General features: G+C 34.3%; 1 protein-coding gene across 2 annotated transcripts; it reads right to left on the bottom strand.

Moving 5' to 3' along the window:
- Nucleotides 1-18,969: 18,969 nt before the first annotated feature.
- TLP5 (tubby like protein 5) lies at nucleotides 18,970-23,813 on the bottom strand. 2 transcript variants are annotated; one of them, XM_021428379.2, is made up of 5 exons: nucleotides 23,571-23,813; nucleotides 22,093-22,539; nucleotides 21,781-21,868; nucleotides 20,405-20,537; nucleotides 18,970-20,041 (listed from the first exon to the last, which is right to left on the bottom strand). In XM_021428379.2, the coding sequence occupies exons 2-5, from the start codon at nucleotides 22,438-22,440 to the stop codon at nucleotides 19,336-19,338; spliced, it is 1,275 nt and encodes a 424-aa protein (XP_021284054.1). In that variant the 5' UTR covers nucleotides 22,441-22,539; nucleotides 23,571-23,813; the 3' UTR covers nucleotides 18,970-19,335. The 2 variants fall into 2 exon arrangements, with proteins under 2 accessions (XP_021284054.1, XP_021284053.1); XM_021428378.2 differs by lacking the exon at nucleotides 23,571-23,813 and adding an exon at nucleotides 23,335-23,564.
- Nucleotides 23,814-24,659: the final 846 nt, after the last annotated feature.

Below are 24,659 nucleotides of genomic sequence, written 5' to 3' on the forward strand. Positions count from 1 at the left end.
GTCATCCATTGACAGATCGATTTTGGCATCCGATAGGTTCTCATTTTGGTCACTTTGCTGAGTCTGTCATGAGCTTCCACAAATGTTGGCTTTGACATATGTAGGCATTATGTGCCATTTGAACGTGTGCAAAGGTTGTTAAGTATAAACTCGAATTCATGGCTAATGTATGGCTTTATGAATATTATGTTTAAATTATGTACCAAGGGTAATGTTAATGTATTTGACTTTAAATATTATATGTATATGATGAATTGAAACCCTTGGTTGCTTGTGTATGATTTGAAAACTAACGGCTTCCTTGAGTCTCATGGCTTTGCTTGCTAGGCTCTTGTGTCGATCACAGATCCTCGAGTTTGAGTCATGACAGTTAGTATACATTAGTGCAAATGGAAATGAAAAGCAAATATATGAAACTCCAAACTAGTTTGAAGTTTGTATGAACATAAACCTATCTAAAGTGCATGATATTCATTGTAAGAGATTTCTCACACATATGGGAATCCATTCGAAAATGAAATTGCATTTGAATGTAATGTGAACTTTGATAATATTTTTTTTTATTTGAGTTTGGAAACAAGATAATTTATGAGAAAATTAAAGGTGATTAATGATGTGGTACAACATATTCTTAGTTTGATTTGTTTTTAGCTTTGTTATGTTTATCTTAGGTTTGGCTCAAGGACTCGTAAAATAGTAAGTTTGGGGGTATGATAACTTTATTATATAAAGTTATTTTGCCTCATTTTGATTACTAAAAATAGCTAAGTCCTTGTGCTTTCAAGTTGATTTTAAGTAGTGTTTATGTTTTTTGTCATTAAGTTTAATGCATGTTGAACTACTTTAATTTGAGTAATTTTAGCTCATTTTTATGTTAAAAGTCCTAATTTGAGCCATCACTGATTTAGGCTTTGTTTTGAAGATTCTCAAGTGCATAAAGATTCATGAAGGTGAACCGTACAAAGATGGCTAGGTGCAGATTTTTACTAAATATGTTTCAGTATTTTGGGCTAAACTCATACTATAAAAGTTTGATTATGAGATTTTTAGACCACTAGAAAGCTAAGGGTAAGGGATACAACTTGGATGTTTATCACTTTGCCCAGTTCTGATTGGATCAAGGTCAAAATTCTTGTTGAATTCAATGCAATGCAGTAGTCTGCATGGAAGGGAAACAAAGGACTCAACGTTGCAGTCCTTGAAGACATGATTAGCGAGACAAAACGGTTGATGTCACGGAGCTAGCCACCCTATGCTACTACATTGAAGTGGCTTTTTTTCTCTCTATGTATCCAGGTTTTGATTTTCTAGTGGTTTTAATGGCTTATAAATAGGTTTTTTTTAGTTGAGAAGAGAAGAGGGAGCAACAACTTCATCAGAGAAAAAATGTGATTTCGCACAAGAGAAAAACTAGAAGAAATCAAGAGAAGTGAAGATTGGTTTTGACCGCAAAATTTTTCTCACTCTAGTTTTGTTATCTCTTTTTCTTTTGTTATGAACATGAATTGTTTTGATGAAATTATGTTGTTTGGTTTAGTTATCATTAGCTAAACTATTTTTTTATGATTGTTATGAGTTTCAACATATAATCTAAATATTTGTTTCTCTTTTATTTATTATGAATAGGTATGGTTTTGTTTATTCAAATTTGTTCGAAATACTTTCAATTGTCTAGCCAGCAATTGAATGATTTGTGAATCTATATGAGACTCGACAAAGTGATTTTAAATCGAACTAAAGTTTGAATACTATATGTTCATGTTACTTAGGTGATCTAATTCTCAATTAGGATAGACATACACCTAAATGACATACATAGCTAACTTAGAACACTAACTTAATGAACTTTATTTAATTGATTACTATAGATATGTAATGACCCAAGTAAGTTAGGTATTTATACAAGTATCTCGACAAAGACTTGTGCATAGGTCTAGATTTTAAGTTAGCAAAACTACCTATAAGTGTAAATAATAAGGGAAACAAATGTAAGATGAATATTGAATAAACCCACAATCTTATATTTTAATTGACTCTCTATTGAATTTTTAGTTTTTGTTAATTAGTTTAGTATTTGATTAAATTTAGTTGCAATTACTTTTTTATAAAATTGAGTTACTTAAATAAGAATAATCTGTTATAATTTTAATACCTAGTAAAAAATTAAAAATAAATCTTTCTGAGATTTGTTGTTTATATAACTTATTTAATATGTATATTGAACGTATACTAAATTGACAACAATTAAACAGTTCGCTTAAGCTTGCTGGCCAGGTTACTTGATTAGGCCAGTACTTGTCTAGACATCTGGGCCTTTGGGCTTCCAACCTGCTTGCGTGATTGGCTTGTCTCTTTTATGGTCCGCCCACAGCTTGTTGCCTGCTGATTCAACACCTCGGAGGGCACCTTTCTGTGCCTGGTGGTCACTTAGCCTGTGACACGTACACATATTTAAATTGATAAAACTAATCCACCCATTACACACGAGTCACCAGCTAGTTTATGATGAAAGAAACTTTGTTAATTTGTCGTTTTTGAATACTTATCATTTTCGTATTTCACTATTAACCTGGATTATATAGTAGTAGTAGGCTAGCGCTCAAACTCGATTAGAATGCTGAAAGTTAAAGGTTGATTTGACTCCAACGTTGAAAAAATATGTCAAGTTAATGGAATTCACTTCACTTGATCCCATTATCACCGACCAAAATAATGAATTCAAACTCGATTTCAAAACCCAAAAAATTTATAATTACTCTCATAAATTGTGTTATCTAACAAAATGAAGTCTCAATTAGGCTTGTGAAATATTTGATTTGAGTACTAGAATAGGCTTATTTTTAAAAAATCCTAAAATAGTTCATTTTATGTGAAAATATTCTTATTTTTTATTGTCTCCAAAAAAGCTCTTATCTTTTGATTAATATCCACCCAAACTCCTAATTTTAACAAAAAATTATTAATTTTCAAAATCAATATCAGTTGACATTTACTGTTCATACGACATATAATGTAACCTAATGACATTATCACGTGCTATCTGATGTTGTTACATAACAATTGACACAGTTACATAGCAATTGACATGATCACATTGCGGTTGATGTGGAATGGGTCACATTGTCATACTATTAAGTCACGTGGACAAGAAATGCTCGCAAACATTAAGTCTGATAATAATTAATTTTTTATTAGAATTTAGAGTTTGTTTGGATACAAATTAAAAAATAAGATTTTTTTTATGTTGCAAAACAATAACGGTTTTTTTAATATATTTCAAAAGAATTTTTTAAAATTTAAACCATTAAAATATTGTAACTAATACTAACTTTGAGTCAATAAGAAAGGAATATAACCTCAAATATTCACAAAAAAAAAGAAACCTAAATAACTTATTCACAGAATCATACTCCATAATAGTTAAATAATAAATTCTTGATGTTCATAAAACTTGTTTGATTCGTGAAATAAAATAACTATTTTATAAAAATAAAATATTTTTCCTAACTTATTTTGTCGTATTCGTCTAATATAAGGGCCAATTCCCAGGAAGAAGGTTCAAAACAGGTTTGGTTAGGGAGGGGACCGTGGCAAAGCAGGCCAAGTTTTCCATTTTTTTTCCCCTTTAAAGAAAACAAGACAACAACTTAGATATCGACCAATGGATTTTTAAGTACAAAAGGTGAAAATTTATTAATGTTGAGTAGTAAAACAAAAACAAGAACAAACCAAATGTCCAAGACAGAAGTTAGCACAAAAAGACAAAATCCAAATCTTGGTTGGTCCCCATCTCCGGCCAAAAAGGTCAGCATTTACATCAGCTTCAGCCTTGCCATGGATAGCAATTGGCCTTTGAGGCTTCTCTGAGAGCCACCAAGAACCTGATGCAATCAATTACTTAAAGCTAAAATAAAGAGTGCTTGCTTACGAGACAATTTCAACAGCATCCTTATCCACTAAATACAATATTATTAACTTTGAAATTTTTTAATCAATAGTAAGGTTTCTCAGCAATCCCATTTAGAGGGCCAGGCCAGATGTTACCCCAGAAACGCCTGGTAGTATCAATTAAAATAAAAAATGGCCAAAGAAGAGTAAAAGTTGTTAAATGTTGTAGTGGTTTGGCATAAACCACTGGTCAAGCTAGATAAAAGAAACCCATAATCTCGCAGAATTCCTAGCTTCAGAAAGTTTGTATTGCAAATACTATGGATGGTCTTTGTTTCTTAATTTTCATTCTTTTGCTAAACCTATGGTTTGGCAAAATATATAGTATCAGCATTTCGATTATGCAATTTGGCTAGTTCAACACCCTTGGGATCCTTATCAGAAGAAACTAATTTAGAACCTGATTGTGGTGTTGTTTGCAACTTCATATGCTTCCTGTTCAATATGCTACATATATAACACCAAATTTGTGCAAGTTGGGAGCTGCCTTTGCATTGTATTTTGAAGTAAAATAAAAACTGATTTAACTTTTTTTCATATAATAGTTTGTGTATTTTTTTTCAATTAGCATCTGGTAAATATATATATGTTTTTTCAATTAATATCTTATCAATAATTTTTCTTCTTACAAAGGTTAAGTTGTTAATATTATCCACTAAAATTATAAAAAAAACTTTTAAGTGTGAATAAATAAGTTAGTTTTGATTTGAGGATAGTTGGATAATATTTTTGACAAAATTAATAATCTAACTTTTGTGAAAACAAAAATTATCTACAAAATACTAATTAAAAACAAATAATAAAATGCCATGTTATTGAAGATCTTATTCTTAATTTGGTTGAAGGTTTGGTGGGAACCAATAGAAAGTTGAAGGTTGAAGAAGGGTGTTCTTCATGCAGTGTCGTTTCACTTTTGTTTCTTGTTTAGTGGCTAAACGTTAAGTAGCTTTGTCGTTTTATTTCTTTATACTTGATGTCGTAAACAGTGGATAACTTTTGCCATTTTCTTATTTCATGTTTTAAGTACTTCCTTGTGTCATTTAGGTCTTGTTACTTTATTTTTTTTTCCTTGTGTGCACAATAATGCTGCCGTTTTGGTTCTTCTTGTTGTAGGCTTAACAACCATGTCTGCTAGTTTGAGTTTGTTTTCATGTGAAAAACAATATATTGTTTTCTATGCTTAACCGGTTCACCTCGATTTAGTCTTTTATGTATATAAATGAAAATGCAACCGTTACACATGGTTTGCTTATGATTCTCTAATACATTGCTTTTTTTATCAATTTTCCCCTGTTCTTCAAGTGTTGATCATTTTTCCAAAAAAAGGTTTTTCTTTAAAAATTTCTTCATGATATCAAAGCTCCATTTCTCAAAAGACCCATGATTCAATTTTTTGAGTGAGTTTTCGTGATTCAACCTATGGCTACAATTGGCTTTAGTGCAGTCACTCCTTTAGTCTTCTCCTACGATAATTATCCCTTCCAGGTAGTCAAAATGCACTCATATTTGAAGACATTTGACTTATGGGATGTTGTTGAGTCTGGTGAAATCCCAATGCAAAGGCATGCTAAACCCACAATAGCCTAAATTAAGCAACATAGTGAAGAAGTAGCTAAATGATATAAAGCCTTTATTTGTCTTTAATCGACTTTTTCGGAGTCAATTTTTGCAAAGATTATGAACTATAAGGATCCAAAGAAAGTTTAGGATAACTTAACAGAGGAATATTAAGGTAGTGATAGAACAAGGGCTATGCAGGTGCTGAACCTCTCAAAACAATTTGAGCTAATGAGAATGAAGGAAGAAGAATGTATTCAAGACTATACTAACAAGCTACTAAATCTTGTGAATCAACTTAGGTAGTTGGGAGAAGAAGTGAGTGATAAATGGGTTGTCAACAAGATCTTAGTTAGCATTCCAAAAAGATTTGAAGCAACGATCTCATCCCTAGAAGACTCAAAAGACATAACCAAGATCTTTGTTAATGAGCTCATCAATGCTCAACTAGCTCAAAAGCAAAAAAAAAAAGCACCCAAAGGAGAAAACTTTGTTAAGAATGCCTTAGTGGCTAAGACAAAGGGCTTGAAAGTCAGGGGAAATAATTCAAAGAAGATCAATGGAATAGGAAGCAAAGCTGATGAAAAGAAAAAGGGAAAAGCCGTAGATAAATACCTTCATTGTCCTAACTATAAACAGAGAAATCATACAGCAAAATACTACTAGTATAGGCCTAATGTCAAATGTAGGGCTTGCCAGCAGATGGGTCATGTTGAGAAGGTGTGCAACGCTAAGAAGTCGGTGGCTGTGAATCAAGCTGATGTAGCTGAGCATAATAAAGAAGCTGAGAAGGTTCTGGTTATGGCTAAAACAGGAGATGACTATGTCAAAACAAACATTTGGCTATTAAATAGTGCTTATTCTTATTATTTGACAAGCAACATAAGCTTACTTACCACTCTAAACACTAGTTTTAAGTCCAAAGTCAAAATTAAGAATGGTGAATGTTTAAAAATTCTTGATGTGGGAACTGTGACTGATGAGACAGCATCAGGCTTAAAACATATACACAGTGTTCACTTCATTTCTGAAGAAAACCATAACCTACTTAGTGTTGGACAACTAGCTAAAGACAATTATGCTTTATTGTTTAAAGATGAATACTGTACTGTGTTTGACTTGTGTGATGATGAAATGTTTACTATTAGGATGAAGAATAATTGCCACCCTACGAATTTAGCAAATTCCACTAATATAGCATTTTATAGTGAACTCAATCTGTCTGAAACTTAGCATAGAAGGCTAAGTCATGTGAATTACAATTCATTAAACCTTATATCTTCAAATGAACTGGTTGATGGCTTACCTTGGATAACAAAACCAAATAAATTATGTTCAATCTGTTAGTTTGGAAAACAGACAAGAACGTCATTTCCTATAGTAAGTAGTTGGAAAGGCAACTACGAAGTTAGAACTGGTGCACACTAACATTAGTGGACCAATGAAAACTCCTTCATTAAGTGGGAGTAAATATTATATTTTGTTTATTGATGACACCACAAGGTACTGTTGGATATACTTTATGAAGCAGAAATCTGACCTTCAAAGAACTTTAGAAAATTCAAGGCATTAGTTGAAAATTACTCCAGTATGAAGATTAAGTCTTTGAGAAGTGGTAATGGAAAAGAGTATAATTTAGAAGAGTTTGAAAAGTTCCTATCAGAGTTTGGAGTGCATCATTAGCTTACTATTACCTGCACCTTCAATAGAATGGGAAGGCTACAAAAAAAGAACAGAACATTGGTTGAGATGGTGAGATGTTTGCTCTATCAAGTAAATTTACCTAAGGAAATCTAGGCTGGGGTAGTAAATACTGTTAACTATATATTGAATAGGTCATATACAAAGGTTTTAGAACATAAAACTCCATTTGAAATGTGGTTTGGACACAAGCCATCTATTTCACATTTAAAAACATTTGGTTATGTGTGCTATCCTAAAATCTTTTATGAGAAGAGAACAAAGTTTGATTCTAAGGTAGATGTAGCTTTGCTAATAGGTTACAATGAAATAACAAAAAGGCTTCAAACTCTACAATATTAAAGCAAAGAAGTTAGTTATTAGCAAAGATGTTAGATTTGATAAATGGTAATATTGGAATTGGCAAAAAAGAACTACTGAAACCTTGAGAGAAATTATTGTTTTTGATGAAAATCTCGCACAATTTAACAATGATGATGACTTAGATATTGAAGATGAATCAAAAGAAATAACAAGAGCAAGACGTATAGACGAAATTTATAACAGATGCAATGTAGCCATATCAAAACCAACTAGTTTCATGGAAGCTGTATCAAAGAATAAGTGGAAAAATGCTATGGATGCTGAAATGTCAATGATTATCAAAAACAGTACATGGACTTTAGTTGATAGGCCTATAAAAAAGAATGTGATAGAAGTTAAGTGGATTTACAAAACTAAACTAAATCCTAATGGCTTTGTAAATAAACATAAAGCCAAACTAGTAGTGAAGCGATATGCTCAAGTGTATGGGGCTGATTATCAGGAAACTATGCTCCTATAGCAAGGCATGACATTATTAGGATGCTTGTTGCTTTGTTAACTAAGGAGGGATGGAAATTATATCACTTAGATGTCAAATTAACATTCCTAAATGGTTATCTTTTTGAAGATATTTATATTGCAAAACTTGAGGGATATGAATAGAAAAACACCAATGGTAAGGTCTATAAACTGATAAAAGCATTGTATGGTCCGAAACAGGCTCCTAGAGCTTGGTATGACAAGGTTGATGAATATTTTAGATGCAAAGGGTTCCAAAGAAGCATAAGTGAATCCACTTTATATGTGAAAATCCCAAATGTTGTAATGCCACTCATTGTTGCCTTATATGTTGATGATTTGTTAATTACTAGCCCTGAAAGTAATCGCTTAACTGAGTTCAAAACTTAGTGATAACTCTATTATATAGAGTTATTTTAATACATTTTAGAGGCTAAATAGCTTGATCTTTGAGGTTTTAAGTTTGGATTTTAGTATTTTATGTGTTTTTCTAGTTTAAATTAGATTACATGTTGAATAGTTAATTTAAGTTATTTTAATTTAATTTAACTTTATTTTTCTTTAATTTACTTTAAAAAGAGTTATTGTTAATTTCTCTCATGGCTTTTGTAAGATATTGATGAGAAAGTTTTATTTGAGTTAAAATCGCACAAGTATGGTGAAGGCTTTATTCATATATACTCTAATATTGAGAAGATAACTTAAGTTATAGAAGGCCAATTGCTATGATTATTAATCCATTTGAAATGTAAGTGAATAGGCTACAACTTTCATTCTTATCACTTTATTTAGTTCGGATTAGATCAAGGTGAAATCACATTAAAAGATGTTAGACAGTTGTAATTCTACACAAGGCAATATATTGACTGGAGGTCGTGGCCTTGACTTACTCAAGGCTGCAGCCCTGAGGCAATTAAGGTTGCAGCGCTAGGAAGAGCATGGCCATGACTCTAGACAAATGAAGTGCATCATACATTTGCCTAAGGCTAAAGTGTTGCGGCACTGAAAAAGTAGCTCCGTGGTGCACAAGACAGCGACGGCGCCACGACACCACATTGTTTTCCAAAAATAAAATTTTTTATGGGAATATAGAAATTAGGTTAATTTGAACCTATTTAAAAGACGTTTTCAGAGCATTCAAAAGGTGAACGGTAGTAGTTTTTCTAGAGATTTTGAGCTAAGAATCAAGCAAGGAAATAAGAGCATTTGATAGAGATTCGAGGTCAACAAAGCTTTAACATTACTTTCTTTCTCTATTTTGTGCTATTCTTATTTTCTTTAACTTAAATTCATGGTTAAATTTCTTTACATAATGTTTTCTTTAGATATCATGAACTAATTTGTTTTTCTAAGATTATGATGGATTTCAACATGTAATTTGAATTTTAGTTTCTCTTTTCTTTGTTATGAATGGGTGTAGGTGTGCTTATTCAAATATATTCTTAATGTCTTTAATTGCCTGATCAACAGTTAATTATTTGTGAATCTAATTAAAACTCAATAGAGAAATTTTAAATTGGACTAAAATTTGAATAGTATATGTTCACATCACTCAAGTGCTATGATTCACGATTCAAGTAGACATAAGCCAATTGCCATACATAGTCAAATTATGACACTAGCTTAATGAACTTAATTTAATTGATTCCTATAAACATATAATGAACAAATTAAGTTAGGTATTTACACAAACATCTCAACAGAGACTTGTATATAGCTTTAGATTCTAAGTTAGTAAAATCATCTAGGAAAGATAAATAATAAGAGAAGCCGATATCAGATAAAGTATTGAATGAACCCATAATCCTAAGCCATCAGTCTATTGTCTTTCTCAAATATATTTACTTTCTACTAGTTAATTTAATGCTTATTTCAATTTCATTTTAATTAACTTTGTATAAAATTTTGATTAATTAAATAAGATTGATTTGTTATAAGATTTTAGCACTTAGTAAAAATTTAGGAACAAATCCCTATGGAAACGATACTTTACTTTTACTATATTACTTGGTTGCGATAATATGCACTAGCGTGAAAATTCGATAACACGTTTTTGGCGCCATTGTCAGGGATTTGGTTTCCTATTTATTTTTCTAATATTAATATTCACAAATTAATCTTAATTTGAGTTTTTTTTTAAATTTTCAAGTACTCTTGGTTGAAGTGATGAATTATTATAACTATCAATAGCCATCTGAATAATTTGAGCCTAAGAGAGTTGCTAGTGATTATGAATTGACTATCAGTGCCTTAACCATCTAAATAGATGCTTTGTCTCAAAGAATTGACACTTGAGGTGTTAATGTTTTTCAAAGTCTTTTTGTGACAGGCGAGCTTTGTGGAGATGGACATTCAAGTTATTGTTGTTTAGTCTATTATGAATCAATGCAATTTCATGAAAACTTCAATGGGCAGTAAAACAATTCATATTCCAACAATTACAACTTAAGGTGAGATCATTCAAACTTTTCATGGAGTAATAATCAAGGTCCTACATATTCATCACAGCCTATTTTCCATAATGGTTTTCAGTCACAAGTTAGAGCCCCTGCAATTGAGAAGAAGCCTACCTTGGGTAATGATCTCATGCAATACATGGCAAAGAATGATGCCATCATTCTTAAATTGCAGGGTTTTAAAATGTACGAACCTAAAAACATCACAAAAAAAATAACAATAAAATAGGCATAAAATTAAATGATGCTAGTGAGGGTTTTATTTTATTTTGCATTAATTTACTTTAAGAAAAGTTATTGTTGATTTCTCTCATGGCGTTTGTAGGATATTTGATGAGAAAGTTTTATTTGAGTTAAAATGGCACAAGTATATTGAAGGCTTTATTCGTATATATTGCAGTATTTTTAGGATAACTTTAATTATAGAAGTCTAATTCATGTGATTCTTAATCCATTGGAAAGCTAATTGAATGGAATACAACTTTCATGTTTACCACTTCATCCAATTCGAATCAAGCCAAGGTGAAAATCATGTTGAAAAATGCTGGGTAGCTGTAGTTCTGCACAAGGCAATATGCTGACTAAAGGCCACTGCCTTGAGTTACTCAAGGCTGCAACACTAAGACAATTAAGGCAGTAGCACTGGAAAGAGCATGGCCATGGTGCTGGACAAATGGAGTGCATCATACATTTGCCCAAGGCCAAAATGCCACAACGCTGAAAAAGTTACGCCATGTCCCCACAAGATAGCCATGGAGTCTCGACACCAAGGAAGCATGATCATGGCACCAAATTGTTTTCCAAAAATAAAATTCTTGACGGAAATATGAAAATTAGGTTAATTTGAACCTATTTAAAAGACTTTTTTAGAGCATTCAAAAAGAGAACGACAATAGCTTTTTTGGAGATTTTGAGCTAAGAATCAAGAAAGGAAACAAGAGCGATTGAGAGAGATTAGAGATCAACAAAGCTTCAAAATTACTTTCTTTCTCTATTTTGTGTTATTTTTATATATATATTTTTTGACTTGAATTCATGGCTAAATTTCTTTGGATAATGTTTTCTTTATATATCATAAACTAATTTGTTTTTTTAAGGTTATGGTGGATTTTAACATGTAGTTTGAATATTAGTTTTTCTTTTATTTATTATGAATGTATATAGTTTTGCTTATTCAAATCTATTCTTAATGCCTTTAATAATTTGATCAATAATTAATTGATTTATGAATCTAATTAAAACTCGACAAAAAGATTTTAGATTAGACTAAGATTTGAATAGTGTATGTTCATGTCTCTCAAATAATTTGATTTGCGATTCGGGTAGATATAAGCCAATTGCCATACATAGCCAAATTAAGACACTAGCTTAATGAACTTAAGTTAATTGATTCCTGTAGATATATAGTGAACTAATTAAGTTAAGTATTTGTGCAAGCATATGATAGAGACTTGAATATAACTTCAGATTCTAAGTTAGTAAAACTACTCTGGAAAGATAAGTATCAGGTGAAGTATTGAATGAACCCATAATCCTAAGTCTTGAGTCTATTGTCTTTCTCAAATATTTTTACTTTTTGGTAGTTAATTTAGTGCTTATTTTAATTTCATTTTAATTAATTTTCTATAAAATTTTGGTTATATAAATAAGATTGATTTGTTATAAGATTTTAATACATAGTAAAAATTTAAGAACAAATCCCTGTAGGAACGATACTCTACTTCTACTATATTACTTGGTTGTGATAACGTGCACTTGCACGAAAATTTAACAACACTCAGATGATGGAAGAATTTGAAATGATTGATTTGGGATTAATGACCTACTTTCTGGGAATGGAAATGCTACAATCCACTTATTAGATTTCCTTGTATCAAGCAAACTTATTAGATTTCCTCGTATCAAGCAAGGGATCTACTCAAACGATTTAAGATGAGTTCAAGCAAAGGTGTCAGCACACCTCTCACCACTGGCTCCAAGTTCAACAGAGAAGATGGAGTAACTAAGGCAAATGGAAAAATTTACAAAAGCATCATTGGATCTCTTTTGTATTTGTCTGCAACCTGACCTAACATAATGTTTGCTACTTGTTCACTATCAAGATTCATGCAAGAACCATGAAGCATATACTTCACAGCCGCCAAAAGGATATTAAGGTCTGTTAAAGGTGCTTTGGACTTTAGCCTAACCTACATAAGGCATGATAATAGTCATCTCTTAGGCTAGGTTACTGAGATAGTGACTGGGCTAGATCTCGGGATGACTTAAAAAGTACAGGAAGGTTTTCTTTTTCATTTGGGAGTGTCGTGTTTGCTTGGAATTCTAAGAAACAACAAGTGGTGGCTCAATCTATAGCTGAAACAGAATACGTAGCTTGTGTCACAACTACTAATCATGCTTTGTGGTTGAGGAAGGTCTTGCTGGATCTAGGATTTGAACAAAAACAAGGTAACTTGACGTATGCTGATAATATGTCTGTTGTTGCTATTGCAAGGGATCCAATTCAATATGGACGGACTTAACATATCAAGGTCAAATATCATGCCCTTAGGGATTTTGTGAAAGAAAATGAAATTGATCTACAACATTATAAAACTAAGGATCAGTGGCTGACATATTTACTAAGAGCTTGGGTAGAGAAAGGTTTGAGTATCTAAGGTTGTGCCTTGGTTTTCACCAGATCAAGAATCATGGGGCTATGTTGAAGATTTGATTTTTAATCTGGTTGAAGGTTTGGCGGGCGCCAACGGAAAGTTAAAGGTTTAAGAAAGGTGTTCTTCATACGGTGCCATTTCACTTTTGTTTCCTATTTAGTGGCTAAATGTTTAGTGGCTCTGTCGTTTTATTTCTTAATACTTGATGTAGTAAAATGGTGGATACATGTATCGTTTTCTTATTTCATGTTTTAAGTTGCATGACACTTCCTTCTGTCGATTAGATCTTGTTACTTTATTTTTTTCCTTCTGCACACAATAGTGTTACCGTTTTGGTTCTTCTTGTTGTAGGCTTAACAGCCACATCTGCTAGTTTGAGTTTGATACCGTTAGCAGTGCACAAAAAACAATGTATTGTTTTCTGTGCTTAGCTGTTTCACCTCGATTTAATATTCCCAGGCTGAATCTAAAGAATTTACAATCTTTTGAGTATATAAATGAAAATGCAACCATTACACATGGGTTGCTTATGATTCTCTAATACACTAGTCTTTCTATGAATTTTCCTCTGTTCTTCAAGTGTTCATTTTTTCTAGAAAAGGTTTTTCTTTAAAAACTTCTTCAGTTGTAAATGTAAAAGACGTTCAAATTAACTATAAAGGATTTACGTGAAGTGAGTTAGGGAGGAGAAGACAGACGAAGCTTTGTCACGCTGCATGCACGTGCGCCTCAAGAGTCAAGTGTAACACTCGCATAACCCTTGGTGGCCTTGTCTGGAGTGTTCTGAAGCACATTAGACATTTCGGACTGTAAACATTAAATCCTTCCATCGATTGCTTGCCAAAAGAAAAAGCACATGGGGCCTGCAACAATGCTTAATTATTAGCTTTATTCAGTGAAACACTAGATTACTAGAGTACTGAACTAGCCATTGATGTGTTTCTTCGAGTCATTGCCAATATATATGGGTTTCGTTTGCTGGTTAGCGTAGCTTGGAGGGCAAGAGTAACAGGGACGTGCAGTCATTGAATTTTTGCTGTCACAGCACAGTAGAACGCAGTTGATGAGATAAACAACCCCACTCATCTTAACCGTAAAAATTTAATGCAAAGCGGACTCCAGGAAAGTTTATAGTGAGTTGGGGTCAGTTCACTTCTGTCTGTGTAAGCAGAAGCCAGACAAGGGCGGAGAAATCAGCATAATTTACCCGTTAAAGTCATAAATTCTGGTTGGTAGAAAACTTCTGGCACGGATTTGCAGAGCTGAAAAAGGTGACCCTTCAATTCATCTTAAATGCTAACCGAAAAGACAGTTAACACAATTTTGTGGTAAGAAGAGAATTATTGGACGTCATAACCTCTCGGTTAATAGCCACCCATAGTTCCAATTCATGTGGTTCATTTAGGCTACTTTAATTAGACAAAAGAAACAATTAACCGTGAAAATGAACAGTCAACAATAAATCAGCTCAACCTTTCTCCATTGCCTCCACCTCCAGCACCTAAGGCTATGCTTCCTTTTCATACTTGGTAGAAAATTGAATGTAACAAATTGTTTTGATCATCGAGTATGCCCCCGTCATCTGCTGCAGGATAGCTACCAGTACTTGACAATTGCATTTTCTTTTAATCCCAGGCCAGTTCCAAATACTCGGTGATAATGTTGATAATGTTGCACTAGTGACCAGTGACCGATGACCACTACCACTTTACAGTGAGTCTATTTGCAATCCAATTTTCTTCAGCCACAAGTTTAGTAGTTAGCATCGATCTTACAGGATTTAGTGCTCCACCAACTGTCCCTACAAGAATATCGCTCTCTCCATGCGCATTAGACAAGCGACGCAGTCCAAAATTATCTATGATCTTCTTCAATTAGGTCCTTGATTTAAGAAGATAAATGCCATTTTGGTCAACCTAAGGTGGCACTTGATCATCATAAGTTTGGGTTCCAGATTACGTAATGATTTTTAAAGATATTTGTTAGGTAAATCAATATTCTAAACTAACTTTCTTTGAGGCTAAGTTTGGTTTGAAAGATTTTAAAAACTAACAGTAATCTTTACGGAGTTCTTCTGAATACCTCTATGCTAATTATCATCATACAATAATCTGAAGATATCTCCTTCCTTGAACAAGTTAATGTTGTGGGTTCAATTTTAGGGCCCTTCATCGACAGATGTTTACTAAGAATTAAATCTTTGTTCTTTTTTATGCTTTTTGTCTACAGTGACCAAACTTTATTGCTTAAGCAAGATTCCCAAGACTTGACTTTAAAAAAAAAACAAAAAGAAAAGAAATCAACAGGCTAGTAAAGCTTAAAGCTATATATATATATATATATATATATATGTATCTAGTCATATGTTAGGATCTTGTGCAAAACCCCTCCTGATTAATGTAATGGTTCCACCAAACCTTTCCCACTGTCTGCATAGTTTATATGTCTCAAGTCAATATAATACAACGCAATAGGATGTCATATTTATATACAACGTGCGTGGCATGGGGATGCATTTACCTGTCTTTATGTGAGAAGTAAAGTCAGAGAAAGAGAGGGAGAGAAGGGGAGAGAAATATAGATCCTTCAACTCCACATTTGGAATCATCGATCTAATGGTTTTTATTGGAGTTGATAGGCAGAGTTGGAGAACATATATGCCTCCCTGAAGGTAGCAATATCAGAGTTCTTGAAGTGCAGCTTCGCACTTCAGCGAAGGGTCCATGGCATGGCAGGCAGTGCTCACTTCTCAGAATCTGTCAAAAGGGGTTGAGCCCCCATGGCTCAATCACATGAGTGAACTTTATGATTTTATATATTTCCTTACAAGTTGAGGTTGTATATTTGTATCAGTATGAGTTTCTTGTTTGCTGCTGCATCTTGAATACTTTGTCCAGTGCTATAGAATTCAATCCTCAGGTGAGTTGAAGCATTTCTATCAGATGTTAATTTGAAGCTTCCTTGAGCATATATAGACAAAGGCTTGGTTTGCTTTGCGAAGGACAAATCTGGTCTTTGTTTGGTCCTTGTTAGCAGTTCCAGCAAATAGTATTATGTAAATGCTTGAATTCAGAGTTTTAGACCAAATATTCTGTACGGACTAGCTAGTTTGCTGTCAGCTCTGTTCTTTTTTCTTTTTCCTTGTTTTCTTTATTATACAATTTTTATCTGGTGCAACACAATGTGCTAGGACAACCATCATTTAAACCTAGGTTTTCTTTGTGATTGTTCATACAACGTTTCCTCGTTGTCAGCTTGTGATACAAACATATTGCTAAGACTGAAACTTATATTCGAAACCTCAAAAAAGTTTAGTAGTAGCAGAATCCCTCAACCAGAAGGTAGTTGATTCATTTTAGTTTGTCACTGTTCAAGCCATATGCCCATCTGCCACTTGTCAGCTAAGCCAGGCACCATATTTCGTCCCCATTTGTCGTCCCAATTGGCACACCTTCTTTTTTGGGTAAGTTGGTTCAGGATCTCACTTAAAGATGAAGTGCCTGGCCTTGATTTTCCCCAAACAAGTCTGGCGACTGAGCTTATTCCTGGGGTAATAAGGACAAAGCCTGCTGGCCTCACTCATTTGGGTACAAAGTCGCAAGCAACTCAGAATCAGCAGCCTAATGGTTTATTATCCTGTTAAGGCTCAAGGTCTAAATCCAACCCAACTTCGCCAGCTCCCTTAACCTCCGAGTTAAATATTGGTGCTCAAAGCCTGTAACAGCCTAAAGGATTGAACCCACCGAAGCTCCTAAATAACAAAAAGCGTACAGAACTTAAAAGACGCGATATTAAGAGCAATTTATTTTTCTTCTTAGCAGACCAGAAGGAACAAATGTACTTAAAACTGTCCGTGCTTGATACAACACTAAAGGGGATAAACAAAAGACATGGGATAGTTGGCATGGTTCGTTTACAGGACGGAAAAGAGCTAAAAGTGGAGAACAAAGGAAGTTCGCCTGCTTGCGAAGCTGGAAATGATGATGCTGTGAGGGAAATTTAGTCAACCTTCTATACTGTTCTTTTTCACTTTGGAAAATTACAGTTTCTCTCTCTTAGTCTAAAGTTTTTCAAAATCTCAAACCCACTCTCAATCTCCTTCATTAGGTCACTTATCATACGCTCTACTTTAATACATATGTATTGACATCAACACTTAATTAGTTATCTCAAGCTCCATAGATTAGTCCTTAAACATCATCACTGAATATATGCTTTCTCACAGGTTTTTTTGGATTAAGATTATATTGTACTATTAAATTTTAAACTAAGGTATTAATTTGCCTCAATCACTGCAAAAACTTAGTAAAGTTTGACACCAAATGCATGGTTAAGTCACAATCTGAGTTGGGCAGTGCAGAAGTTGACACCACAATAGATTCCAACTCCTAGAAGATAAGACTGCTCGTGGGTCTTGTTATTCCAAGTCGGTCATGGACCAAAGATAGATGATTCTCACACTATAAGGATTTCTGAATTTCTCAACAGTTGCCAAAAATAATGCAAAAAAAAAATGGGCCAAGTCTTGCTCCTATGGTCGTTAGAGACATTAAGACTCTGGGCCACTGATTGTCCGGGATGTTGTGTCATCATGCATGATAAAAAGGATAGCTACTTAGCACCTTGATTCCATAACAAATGCATAAATACACGACGATTGACGAGATTGATGAAAAAAGAAGAAACCCTGCTTAAAATAGCTGAGAAACATGATAAAGATTGTGTTGATTATGATAAAAAAGAATATATGTACTGTTGACGTCAAATTCCGTCGTGCTTGTCCATAATATTTGTCGGTCAAGGACCTACGGCTAGCAAGACAGAGACGATCAGGGGGTGTCCGGATCAGGGGGTGTCCGGAGTTCTAATTCAAATCAATAATAGAGATAAAGGTAGGCAAGGGAAGCAGTGAAGTGAGAGTAAAAACACAGGAGTATGAGGGAGACCAACTTACCATATGCTTACAGTCTTACACAGGATTACAAAATTATAAAAATACCTTAAAGGTAATTCTACAAATAACATGTATAAAGATGTTAATATGTTTTTCCCGAGACAGCACTCCAATCTAACAAGGAAAACATTTGACTCATTTGTTGATGTATTATCTTCTTACCGATGGTTTGAATCCCCTCTCTCGAAATTATAAAAAAAAAAACTAAAAGTTTAGATTTTAATTTGAAAATCTCAAATCTCTTATTACATAAATCAAACAGCTGTAAGTTGTTTACTAGTTCAAACCCAACATATAAAAGTTTCTTTAGCATTGAGATGCCATGGTTATTGTCCTAATACTCATTATTAAGAAAGGGTTTCAACATAAATATGATCCTATATAAGCTAACGTCATCATCTGGCTGTAAGCCTTGGTAGACAGGCTCAAGGAAAACCAAAAGTCAAGCAAGTGCTTTCAGGACAACTCGTGGTGAAGTTGGGCCGACATGTCTGAGGAGGTTGAGTCATTTGTTGTTCTGTCAGAAGGAATATCTAGCACCTAGCTAAAATTTCGTAACACAACTGTTGCTGCCAACGGGTTTCCGTTATAGAGGTCAGACAAAGAACAGGCGGACAGCATCACATAGCATTTAGCGGACAGAGAGGCCCTTCGGGTGGGAATCTAGTGTTCTGCCTACGGCGGGCCTGGCCCAAGCACAAGCTGAATCCGACAAGCAACCAACCTGAAAAATGGGACGATTCTATATATAATAATATAATTATATATCCAAAATTCATCTATATTTCTGGACTAGAATTAAAGTCAGTTATCCCCAGAGAAAAATTCACCTCCTTAGACCACTGTTGGCATGTCCACAATGAGAACGAAATGTAGCTAAAAAAATAAAAAGAGCCCCCGAGAGAGGAATCTTCCATTACATGATACTTGAACATTGTAAGCTTCCAAGTCTTAACTGTTATGATAACATGATTAGAACATCAAAGATTGAACAACAGATGACAGACGATGAAACCATTTAAAGCAATCTACCTCAAAGGAGAAAAATAGAGGAAAAAACCAAAAGGAAGACAAAGAGGAAGAGAAATGGAAAGGAGGAGGACTCCCGTAGGTGCACAGAAGTTGTTCTGTGCTTGCAAGTCTCTTTGGCTGAGTACAACCACCCCATCCTATAAATGCTAGAAAGTAAGGACCAATACCCAGCTACATGTTCTATTTGCTTAACATGTCGTCACTTTTTCGTCTATTCACATGCCAATTTGGTGTCAAAGCTGCTCAGGCAGATGGCAAAAGCCTGAAACGCAGAGAGAGGATATCTGTAATCCATGGTAAACATGTCCTTGCCGACTTTACCGAACTGGAGAATAATCTTATCATGATCAGATTGGGCAGGCTGTGATGGTGTTGGAGCACCAGCTGATGGCTGGTTTGCTGCAATCAGCTGAAAATTCTTCACAGACGCAACTGTCACCCGCCCTCGAAAGTTCAGGCACCAACATTGTAACTGCTCATGCCACCGTGGTGGTTTGTTCCGGAGAACCAATGGTCTCTCCTTTCCCTCATCCTCTTCATCGCGGGTTCCAACAATATCCGAGAATCTGGCACTGCTAAACTCAGATGAATTATCAATTGACTTTGAGAAAGAGATGCTTCTAAATGAGTCTTCAAGGGATCGAGGCAGAAGCTCTGGCTGGCCTGGGACAATGCCACCTGGCTCGAGGGCAGATGCAGGAATTGAGTGCATAGTGCAATGCATCCTCCGAGGCCCCCTAGTACCTAGCACATTCAGCTCATATGAGACCTGAGCAATGTTGTAGCTACCAGTGGGAACCTTTGGTGAGACTTTTTTTGAATAGAACCTACGGCTTCGGCCAGGTGGTGAAAGCTGAGCGTTGTTGTATGGAGGTTGTGTGTCATAAATAATGAATTTGGTGCCAAGAAAATTTGACCTGAAGGTAAATATGCACTTTAGGATGTTTCTAACAATATAAATTTACAAGAATTAACATATCAAATAGGGATTGCAAATCAGTTTAGCCATGCATGATGTGCACAAACATGACATGCACAAACATGATGCTTCAAAATACCTGCCGGCATATGTTCATTTACAACCTAGCGAATAATGTCAACAGAATCAAATAAACTAGCAGGACATCTCCAGAAAAATGGTACACTATTTCCTTCCTCAAATAATGTCAACCATAACATGCAATAAAATAATATAATATAAGGGTGGTTCGACAAACTGAGCATTCAAAGCCTAATGAAATAAAAAATAGCAACATTGAGGAAGGAACCAGAAATCCTACCTAAGTTTTCCAATATACGTGCTGCTAGATCTTGATATGTTATCTGCATCCATGGAGATCACATACTCTGTGCATGTAGTTCTACGTGTCCGTTTTGCAGAAAGAAGAAACTTCCCATTTTCAACAAGCAAAGCTGCAAAATATAGCAAAGGTTAAGGTTACATACCCAAATAGAATGGTAAATATGAAACAAGATATTATATCCACACAGACATGAGCGTCAGAATAGTATGTAGGGAACCAACACAACAATAATAATCTGCCATCTATAGCTAGTTAGTGTTAAGGTGACAAAATAAGAGAAAAAATTCACCAACTAACAAGGGAAGTAAAAGAGTTACTACCAATAATTTATGATCTTGGACCATTTATGGAGCAGAGATGACTGACAAGACCTTATTTAAATTGCATGGAGACACAGGTGCTATAGTTCAACATGGTGCAGTGTAAAAGGACATTAGAGCCCAGCCAATGTACAAATGGCTCGTTAAATTGTTAAAGTAAAACCTTCCATTAACTTCAAACTTGATCATGACAACAGACATTTTTATTCATGTAACACAGCCACAGATCATATGGGAGGCCAGTAGAAAATGTACCAAAAAGCCAGATGCCATTTATACTTAGAACCAAATTTGTTAACTTGCAACAACAATTCAGGCATTTTCCAAAGAAGTAACTGGAAGTGTAGCAAACATGTATATTGAGGAAGCCATCACAGTAAAGTTCAACAGATAGAACTCAAATGAGTGAATTAATCAGATTTTCGCACAGGCTCTCAACTTCAGAATCAAAGGACTCCAAATTGGATAAAAATGCATCATGAACCCTTAGAAGAAGTAGCCATTTACTGTCTCAGATTGTCAAAATAATTAAAAAGTAGCTAGACCAGAGGAGTCGATAAGACAATTAAATTGAAGCAGATTTACAAAGCCTGCTAAAACATATATTTTATTGCACATTATATTTATCTCGTTGGAGAGTATTATCAGAGGGAACAAGAGGGAGAATGTTTGCAAGTCAAACAATTACAACTGCACTTGTAGAATGCTTCAACAGCAAATCAGCATCTTCAGAAACAAAAAAATGTTGACTTTAGAAGCAGTCCCATCCATTATAGTAGCATCGACTTCCTAAGACCTTCAGCCTATCAATGAGTCGGTTTTTTATTTTAAAGATAAGGAGCACAGCTCGACATTTCCATAACCAAAAAATATATATTTAACCACATTGAGCTTATACTTGTAACCACAGAAACATTGGTGGTAAAAATTAATTAGTTATATTGCTAAGGCCACCAAGAAAACAGAGAAAAGACCAGAGAACCGAATCAGGCCAACAAATTGTAAAAGATTGAGCCTGACAGAGTAGCTTACCAGGACTAAGGCAAAGGAAAAGGTGATAAGTTAAATTAGATTTGTCTCTCTTAATGAAGCATTGAATGCTCCCATCCCTTGGCCCAGGCTGATGATAAACAAATAAAACTTTGTCAGTCACTACTGTATATAATATAAAATTCCACTTTAGAAGTTAAGACATGTATGCATACACAAATTTATAACAAAATAAAATGGTTATGACCAATCAAGAAGCCTGATAAACACATTATTAATCAGTTCATCTATTAATTATTCCACAAGAATATCTTGTTTGCATGACAGAAAGATCATAAAAATTAGAGATCTAACCTGCTTCAGAGACACTGGAAAGGTGATTTTTCCAGAGAACTCGGGACATTGAACAATTTCTTTGCACATTTCCCTCCATGACCTGCATACTGCAGCACAAGCAACAACATGCTTGCGAGCAGGCCAGGTACTCTCACTCGCTTCCAATCTCTTGATCACATCACGCAACAGCTCAGGCGGGAGGCTTGCCCAGCGGCTATTCTGAATAACCACAGGCTGATCATGCAACTCAAGCACTAATCCATGAGATTTTCCCTTATGGTGGCCAGGCAACCTCACCTCAAAACTACGCCTAGATAAGCTCCCAAAAGCATCCCTGACATCATTTACTATACTTCGAAACGACATTTACTCTCACCACTCCCAAAAACTCCAAAATGGTTGCATAAATTATAAATATGATCCCATAAAATGGCGACTACGAGATCATCCACACGTATGCACCAACTGCAAAAAAATGAAAGCAAACACAGCTTAAATTTTAAAAACTCGAAACTGACAATACTTAATAAGAAAGTAAGAAAAGAGGAAAAGATGAGACGGAGGGAAAAGCACAAAGCAAGAAAAGAAGATTCTCCTAAAAGAAAAGGCTCAATCAAAATGGACCAAAGAAAAGCAACTAAAATACCAGACTTTTATCAGAAACCATCTTTTTGGCGGGGTTTTAAAAACCCTAATCTCAAAAAAAAAAAAAACCTTAAAACCCAAAGTTTCTCTTAATTCAAAATCTTAGCTTCCTCTTCTTCCTGTACGGTCTTTAGTCAAACTAAGAATCGGAGAGCACAAAAGTAAAAGAAATACCAAAATTTACCCATTTTCTTAAATCTCCAAATTAGCACCAAAATTCCAGAAAGCAGTAGAGTAGAGTTATTATTTTTAAAGTATTCAATACCGATTCCTTTTAAAGTAACTTAAACTATGCCCTATTTTAATTATTGGTGCTATTTTAAATGTTTTAGAAACATTTAAAGCTTCATCAAAAAGGGAAATATTTAAAGCTTTAACATTTTAAGGTTAACATCCAACCTTCACCAAAGTAACTGAAGCTGGGAAGAATTTTTAACCTGAGCAATAATCGACTATTCATTTCTATATATCTCAACTTTGCGTACGCAAAGATCAGAGCTTTTCATATAAAATTTTCCCGCAAAAAACATATCAATAAGAAATTATTTATCCTCCACAAACCACCAAAAATATAGAAGGAAAAAGACTCAGAAATGGACAGCGGAATGAATGTACCTCTTTTTAGCACCGATAAGAAAAAGTATAATGGTCAAATCAGCAGAAGCAAAAGAGAACACTTTTACAAAGAAATCAGATTTCGGAGTGAACTTTTCGAAGAAGAATACACTGAACGGACCTCAAAAGCTCAATCGATAGAAGAAGCAGGAAGTTTTTATTTCTCGAGATACAAACAAAGGAACGGAGAAGAATTTAGAGATCTAATTAGGAAAAGAGAATCACAAGCAGCTCACCATCGTTGCTGTTTGTTCCTTCTGTTTTATGTGTCCGATCCTCAAACGCTTTTACTACACGCGCTTTCTCTCTCCAGCGCTCTTGCTTTCTCTCTCTCTATAGAGAACCAAAGCCTCGGACTCCAAATCCTTAGTAAATCTAATTTAATGAAACTCCAAATTTTAGAATAAAAAAATGAAAAAAAAATACTTTCTTTTCTTTTGATATTGCAACCCATCCATGGAGGGTGGGGGTACAGAAAAGCTGGTTCAAATTTTAATAATTCTTCATTTAAATAATATCGTATTTACGTGTATTCATTTCTCTGCCTTCTTTTTTTTTTCATTTTATTTATTAAATTCCCCGAGGATTAAGGTTACTAAAGAACTAACATAGAACTTTCTTGCGAAAGTACCGTTTTGTCCTTGACGGTTGACTTCACCGGTTTTTGTAGCTGCCGTTTACGTGACCAACTGTAAACGGCGCGTTTTTACTACAAATGCCCCCCAGTGCCCAAGCACTTCCGCTGTAGTGAACACGTTTGCACACGTCAGAATTGTGGTCCATGATAATTTGTTCTTCGGTGCTCCTTTCTGGCACATACCTTTTTTTTTTAATTTTAAAACCTAAAAAAAAAGTAAATTATGCTAATATTATGATTAGGTAAAAAAATAAATCGAAATAATTCAAATAAGAGATATTAATTTTTTTTAATTTCAAAATTTACAACATTACAATATACAGTATGATTATTTGTGTGTTAATGCTTTATTAAGTCATCCATTAGGGTTGGGTCATGTGAGGAAAATTATGACATGGGGCACGCTCTCATCATGGATTCATGGATTGGAGACCTGCTCTGCTCAACATTGAATTGCCAATTTTACCCTTGATTAACTTTCTTAAACTAAAACTATGAAGAAATCATTTTTTTTATTTATTAATCAATGATGCAATCTTTAATGGATAATAAATAAGTTCCTTTACTCAGAAAATTGGATTTGGAAATCCTCCCCAAATAATAAAGAAAAATGCTTGTACTAATCAGTTGACATGATCTTCCATTCTTACATGGACATTCGTGCATTAATCCTTTATCCTTTATTATT

The sequence above is a fragment of the Theobroma umbraticum genome, unplaced genomic scaffold (assembly GCF_002168275.2).
Source record: "Theobroma umbraticum cultivar Fairchild unplaced genomic scaffold, ASM216827v3 scaffold_51.0, whole genome shotgun sequence".
NCBI classification, from domain to species: Eukaryota; Viridiplantae; Streptophyta; class Magnoliopsida; order Malvales; family Malvaceae; genus Theobroma; species Theobroma umbraticum.